At 37.5% G+C, this 7464-nt stretch overlaps 2 protein-coding genes across 2 annotated transcripts; both read left to right on the forward strand.

Annotated features, from left to right (window-relative positions):
- Positions 1 to 206: 206 nt before the first annotated feature.
- Positions 207 to 1110, forward strand: LOC108053666. Its single transcript, XM_017136381.2, has 2 exons — positions 207 to 859; positions 912 to 1110. The coding sequence occupies exons 1-2, from the start codon at positions 311 to 313 to the stop codon at positions 918 to 920; spliced, it is 558 nt and encodes a 185-aa protein (XP_016991870.2). The 5' UTR covers positions 207 to 310; the 3' UTR covers positions 921 to 1110.
- Positions 1111 to 4864: 3754 nt separating this feature from the next.
- LOC108046487 lies at positions 4865 to 6650 on the forward strand. The gene is made up of 2 exons (XM_017126184.2): positions 4865 to 4898; positions 4962 to 6650. Exons 1-2 carry the CDS (start codon positions 4893 to 4895, stop codon positions 6576 to 6578), a joined length of 1623 nt encoding a protein of 540 aa, XP_016981673.2. The 5' UTR covers positions 4865 to 4892; the 3' UTR covers positions 6579 to 6650.
- Positions 6651 to 7464: the final 814 nt, after the last annotated feature.

The following is a 7464-nucleotide window of genomic DNA, read 5'->3' on the forward strand; positions in this document are numbered from 1 at the left end:
CCCATTTAGGCAATTGAGTTAGGCCCCACAGCCCGGGGATAAATCAGAGAAATCTGCAAAGGATTTTTGTTCAAAACTGTGCACTTAACACGAAATATTTATTTTTCTTTAATGGCGTATGAGAAGTATTTAAATTATTCTCAATCGGTTTTGTTGTTGTATATCTATTTACCCAAGAAAAATAGTGACATTTAAATTATCATTATTATTCCGATATAGTAGTATTTTATTTTCAGTCACAAAACATTAGAGCCCTAACAAAATTTTCGTGTTGAAAACTTTTCGCAGTTTCTTTGACTTTGCAAAAAATATGGCGGAGAATATTGAGAAGAATTCAAATAGATCGGTAGCTAACACCGTGGCAAAGAGAGAATCCCTTTGCGATATTAGCAGCAGTTCTTTGGACGCAGGGACTCTTTCATCTGATTTAGAACTGGAACGAATTGTGGCAAAGACTTTGGGACAGCTTCAAGCGATACCCCACTTTGGCGACCTGTATGTGAATGACTTAGTGGATGTGATTATGCCAAAAATTAGGAGCGAAGTATTCGGCTATGACCGAGCCTACAAGGATGTTCAGAATATACAAGAATCCCTGGATACAAATCTACAGCAGGTGCAAGTAGTAGATCAGGACATAGCTGATATATTTTTAGATTTCCACAATGTATATAGGAAGCTTGAAAAATTCGATGAAAGTGGCAGCAAGTTGAGCAGCGCAAAAAAGGTAAAGTTGATAAGGCATGTCAAAGAAGCTGAGGAATTTCAGAATCGTTCGCGGCATTATCTTTCAAATGATCCCAAAGAGATGAGTGCCAAGCTTGTTGGTCCCCCAAAGGAACCCCCATCAAATCCCAAGGTACGTGACTGTTTGTCAAAGCCAAAAACTCCAGTTAACAATCGGTATCAAGGGGGACTAATCCCACATAAGAGGCATTGTGTGAACCTTTCCACGGAGCTCACTGAGAGAAGGACGTTTCTCACCAACATGATAGCGTTCAAGAAATCGGACTATTCGTTTCAACTTAATCGCTTCAAAACTTACTTCAGTGATGTCCAGCATGCAATAAATTGTCATGAGTAATAAATTAATATGTACTTTGTTTTAAATAATTTGTTTAATGTTACAGTTTACATAATAAAAAGGAAGTAAACTATTCAATTTAATATTATACTTATACTTATTAAATAGATAGAGGAATCTGTGAATTTAGGAATACAAAGTCATTGTAAAGGCTTTGTTCAGAAAAAAAAGGCGATCATTATCCCGATTACCTCACTTAACTCAGAATAGCCTGCAGACCTTTGCATATCGTTTTTTTCAATTGCTGGTAACACTTGCTCCCCAATTTCTTTGTTATTCTTCTGTTTGTTCTTTCGATGGCTTTGTAAACAAAGCAAAGTGCAAATTTATGTGGTAAACCACTTGAAATCGAACATTTTTGCCATCAGAGGAGATGCCCTGAATGCAAAGCTTTGATTGTTACTTAAAATGTATCTTGAACCGTATCTGTATCTCACTTGTTGCCCTCTCCGAATCCAAATTCGAATCCGAACCCGCAACTGTTGTGCAAATGTAAATGTTGGCAAAGTGGCAAGTCAGGTGGTTGGATGTTACTCTCTTCCATTCCATTAGCCTCAAGTTAAAGCTTTGGCAGAGCTGATGACTGTTAAAGTCGAAATTTGCATTTGAATTGGGGGGATTTAGGATAGACGTCGGCTGGAATTAAAGGAGTGTGAAAAATTGATTTGAATTTCTAGTTCTTTTGCTCGCTTTAGTTCATGTTCGCATCACAATTTGATATATGGAGCTATACCCATCGCTTACAATGTTATTGTGGAGCCGAAACGGGGTTAATTCGATTATCGTCAATCGGTGTGTGGTTGTTCTTAATTGATTTGAGCAAATGCTGCAAACGAGATTAATTGATGAGAGGGAAACCAAAGCCCAAATGGGCAATGGCAAAGCCCCCAAACTAAACGGACAATTCAAATTGTTTCTATGCCCATTCAGAGCTCCATCCTAAATTGTGTTGTCTTTTTTACTGCAGCAGGTTGTGTGCACTCAAAATAATAGAGCACAGTAGAGGGCAAATACGACAAAGGGACAATACGCAAACTGAAAACTTGGAAGGAGGATCCAAGGATCTCTGACTGCTGCAGTCCGTGTAATGGCGGCGTTTACTCAATTTTAGTACGTAGTAAACGTATTTCTTTTATGGCCCCGTAGGTTATTTGTGCATCTCTCTGACTCGCTGGCATGGTCTACATTCCGGGATGCGAGCGTACTCAGACAAACAATTCAGAAAAGATATATATCCCTGACACAATAAACGAAGTTCGTTTCCTGAGTGGCCATTTTACTGCGAGGCCTTTCAGTTGGAGTGCCCGTGCCCGTGCCCGTGCCCCATCCTATCCATCCCATCCATCCCACCCATCTTCCCCAGCCACTCAACCCCTATCTTGGGGCCAGAACTAAGCAAATATTCGCACACAAATATGATGAAGTATCGGGGGACTGGGTGGGTGGATATGTTTGTATTCCTGCTTCTGGTTTGCTTTTAATTGCTTTCAAGTAAACAGAATGCCCCTTGGTAAATGGGAACATAAATATAATTGCCAGGTTGGCTCTCGCATTGCTTTAAAATTTCCACTCTCGAGGCCATATGTGCCAGAGTCAAACATTTGCCTGTCCAGCTTTCCTTCCACTTGCTAGTGGCTTCCGATGTGCTTTGCAGTGCCGAAGGTGTTATTTAATTTAATGCCATGATTTGACAGATTACATATTTACCACTCTGATTGTTGTGGTCGCTGTTGCTGGGGCCTTTGGTTTCACCACTAGACTGGCTAACAATTAACCGGAAATCGAATGAGAAACATACTAAGTTACACAAATGGAAAATTCATACTTTATAAATTTTTTACTAAATTAGGTTATTCCCTCATTAATTTTCCTAAGCATTAATGAATCCAATAGCAAAGACTAGATTATAATGAGTAAAAACAGTGTTACTCCTTATTTATTTTGACGATTTAAATCCATTTCATTTGCAATTTTGAATATATTTCTGGTAGTATAATGTGGATATAATGCAAATAATTTGTGTTGCATTGTGTTATTTATATAGCTAGCAACCCGCAGTGTGAATGACTTTTTTTATGCATAGTCCTTTTTATACCCTTGCAGAGGGTATTATAATTTTGGTCAAAAGTGTGCAACGCAGTGAAGGAGACATCTCCGACCCTATAAAGTATATATATTCTTGATCAGGATCACCTCCTGAGTTGATATAGCCATGTCCGTCTGTCCGTCTGTCCGTCTGTCTGTCCGTCTGTCTGTTTCTACGCGAACTAGTCTCTCAGTTTTAAAGATATCGAATTGAAACTTTGCACACACCCTTCTTTCCTTTGCACGCAGTATATAAGTCGGAACGGCCGGGATCGGCCGACTATATCCTATAGCTGCCATATAACTGATTAATCGGAAATGCCATAACTCTGCTGTTTGTTAAGTTAGGAAGTTGGGACTTTCTATGGGTTTTATATTTGGCCAATCAATCCGACGTACCAAATTTCATAAGGATCGGCCGACTATATCTTATAGCTGCCATATAACTGATTGATCGGAAATGCCATAACTTTGGTGTTTGTAAAGTTAGGAAGTTGGGATTTTCTATGGGTTTTATATTTGGCCAATTAATCCGACCTACCAAATTTCATAAGGATCGGCCGACTATATCTTATAGCTGCCATATAACTGATTGATCGGAAATGCCATAACTTTGGTGTTTGTTAAGTTAGGAAGTTGGGATTTTCTATGGGATTTATTTTTGCCTAATCAATCCGACATATCAAATTTCATAAGGATCGGCCGACTATATTCTATAGCTGCCATATAACTGAACGATTGGAAATGATATAACTTTGGTGTTTTTAAAGTTAGGAAGTTGGGATTTTTTATGAGTATTAAGAATGCATTATGAATGATTTTGGAGAATATAATTTGCAGAATATTCTGCAAGGGTATTTCAACTTCGGCTCCGCCCGAAGTTAGCTTTCCTTTCTTGTTTTGTAGTGGAATCGACTTTAGTGGGGGGTTGGTCAAGTGCCAGCTGCATTAGGCCATAAATTTGCCAAAAAGTAAACAGTAAACATTTTATTGTTGTTTTTCAGGACCCAACACCCTCCATTCGACTGTTTTAAATAATTATTTAACATTTTACATTGTTTAGCTCGCGTTTTTCGTGTCGCCATGCGGGTGCGTTCGATGCAGAGGGGCGGCTTTTGTTTGTTGTAAAGATTTGCACGATTTGCATTTGTGCCAAAACGATTCATGAATGATTCATGTGCGCCAGACCAGAAGCAGATGTCGACAATACTCATCCCACTTCGATTTATGCATCGGGCACGTGCCAACGGTTGGGCGGCGATGACGGTGGAGCTTTAAAGGATTTCAAGTGTCGGAATGGAGGTGGAGAGATGCGTACTATTTAAATGAATTTAAAGTGATTCGATAATATCCCTGGGTCTTATTATTTGTATTGAGATTTGACGAATCTAACTTAAAGCTTTCGAAGACCTCACTTGACTTTTTTAGGGCAGTATTTTTCAAAGATTTTTATTTTGTTTTATTGGTTCATAGCTAGCAATGCTGTAGGGCAGTCACTTAAAGTATTTCCCAATATAATATAAACTTAGAAATAACTTAACATTTGAATGTTTTTAAATTTTGTAACATACTGAAATTAGTATTTTTAGCGTAATTCATATCTTTCTACAAAATGTAAGGTTTTCTTTATGCAGTAAGCATAGATTTGTTATCCCATCAAGTTTTGCTTTTTATATCAACAGTCACATAAATAAATCAAACAACCCCAAATCACAGCGGGAAAATGACGGTATTTTAATTTAAATACATTTGTTTTTGGTCGAAAAAAGATTAATTGAGCTTTTTTCACCAGACAACAGCCAGAAAGTCTTTGGAACACAGTGAAGGAATCAAAGCTAGAAAATTTGAACAGCAATCAACTTGCAAAGTAAGCCATGGCCTCGCTCGAAAGACATCGCTCATAGATTTTAGCCAGAAGATGAAGAAGGATCAGAAATACAAGCTGAGAGATGAGGATAAAACTGCCTGGTTGAACGCCAACGGCCAGACAATTGCGGTACAAAAAATACATATCGATTCTTTGGGAATGGACATGAAACATTTCTTTACTCCAAAGGCTTTATTTGAATTGGATACACAAGAGTTTTCGGAGGTGCAGATCGAAAGCAATACATATAAAATAATAACCGCGCAGTCTGACCTTACGCTCAAAAAAAAGTATCGCAATATCCACTCCGCATCGGAGCTTATGATGAATCCTGGTATTGTTCAGCCCATTGATAAAAGCATACTGAAAATGGCCAAGGACTCTCCTCGAAAGTTCAGAGAGTCTGGAACAAACAGAGTTCAGAAGCCAAACAGTGGAAAAAAGGTTTCAAAAACTCCCCGTAGCAGATCTAGTACAAAATCCACTCTAAAGAAGGACATTGAGAATTTAGAATATGATGATCTGACTTTGTGCGAATTCGATGCTATTACACCTGGCAGGGATTCAAATCATAGTGTCAGTGAAGAAAACTTCAGCCCTAAAGTTACATTTTATATAGATCCAGAAGAAGGAAAAACGTTGAAATCTACCCACGTTGGCTGCTCAAAAACCACGAACATAAAGGCGATCGACGATAATGATAGGTGTTTGGAAAAAAACTTTTATTTAGAAGATAAAGATCCGCTCCGCTTAAATCAAATTACTTTAGAAAAAAAAGGAACGACCCCAGTCGACCGTCGCATTACTGAAGAAAATGAAAAACCTATTCGCTTGAGGGATTCAATTTGTTTTAAGAGGGTAAGCCCCAGATTGAATCAACCAGAAAATAAGTTAAAATGTTCAAATCAGTTAGAAATTCAGGAAATTCCTCGACAGCCCGTCAGCATTGATCGCAGTAAGAAGGAAAATGCACCCATCATTGGTAACCAAATAGGTCGTCCTACGAATGTGGCTATTGTGGACCCGAGTCCCTCTGTTTTAAATCGTCGTAATTGCCCATATCAGTCTGTTCCTCCGGTTCCAATAGCTTTTGGAAGAAAACCGGAGTTTAATCAAGTTGGCGATGTTTTTGCTGATGATCCGGCGCCCCAGAGAGCCCGTTTTCTGCCTAGACCCAAAAAAGGTTTAGCGTTAGGAATAAATATAAGTGACTACGTCTTTCCATCGCCGGCCTACTTGGCAAGCCTTGATTTGCATTCATTGGGCACCTCAAAAGACGAGAATATATGTCAATTGATGTCGAAGCGCACTGAGATATTGAGGGATCATGCGAACCGATTAAAAGAGTTGTTAGCAAATCGGCAAAAAGAAATTGATGGCTTTACCTTCAGCAAAAAGGTCAAGAGATCTAAACAAATACCCTTGCATGTTTTTTGTCTGTTTCTAATGGTCATAGCGGGCTTTTGTTTGGTTTTGTATTCCCTTTATTATGAGCAAAATAGACCTCTAACGCTTTGGGAGGGTTTTTTGCTAGCTCCTTAAATATAATTCCTTATATCAATATAAAAGAAAACGACGTTTTTTCTAGGATAATATAGTGAAACACTTCTTAATTCTCAGAAATTTTATTTTCCAAATTTATTAAGTTAAGCATTAGTGTAATTAAAAAACTTTTATAAATAAACCCTGTAAAAATATGGTTATTCAAATAAATATTAATATATTTTAAAAGTGGAAAAATATTACTTACAATTAAAAATAGTTTTATTGATATTTGTATACCCTTGCAGAGGGTATTATAATTTATATATTCTTGATCAGCATCACCAGGAGAGTCGATCTAGCCATCTGTCCATTTCTACGCAAACTAGTCCCTCAGTTTTAAAGCTTTCTTCTTGAAACTTTCCCAAAAATGGTCTTTCTATTGAAGGTAGTATATATCATATAGCTCCCATAGGAACAATCGGGAAAATAGAAAAATTTTAAAAGTATAACTTTGTTGTTTTTAATTTTTTTTTAGTCTTTGATATACCCAAAGTGTCCAAAACTTTAACAAATTTAAGCCGATAAAGAATTGTGGTTCGATTCTCTGAAAAACTGCATTCAAAATTTTCATTTTAGCGTTGATCAAAATTTTGACCCATTTTCATGTTAGTTATTTTAATGATTATGACAACTTGTAAAAAAGTCACCCACAACTGGACTTCTAGGGTTCATAACATTACCAAACTTAAGCCGATTTCAAAGTGGCATACCTCTAAAGAATTGTGATTCGATTCTCTGAAAATCTGCATTCAAAATTTTCATTTTAGCGTTGATCAAAATGTTGACCCATTTTCATGTTAGTTCAGCAATTTATGACAACTTGTAAAAAGGTCACCCACAACTGGACTTCCAGAGTCCATAACTTTACCAAACTTAAGCCGAT

Source organism: Drosophila rhopaloa, unplaced genomic scaffold, assembly GCF_018152115.1.
Source record: "Drosophila rhopaloa isolate 14029-0021.01 unplaced genomic scaffold, ASM1815211v1 contig_2, whole genome shotgun sequence".
NCBI classification, from domain to species: domain Eukaryota; kingdom Metazoa; phylum Arthropoda; class Insecta; order Diptera; family Drosophilidae; genus Drosophila; species Drosophila rhopaloa.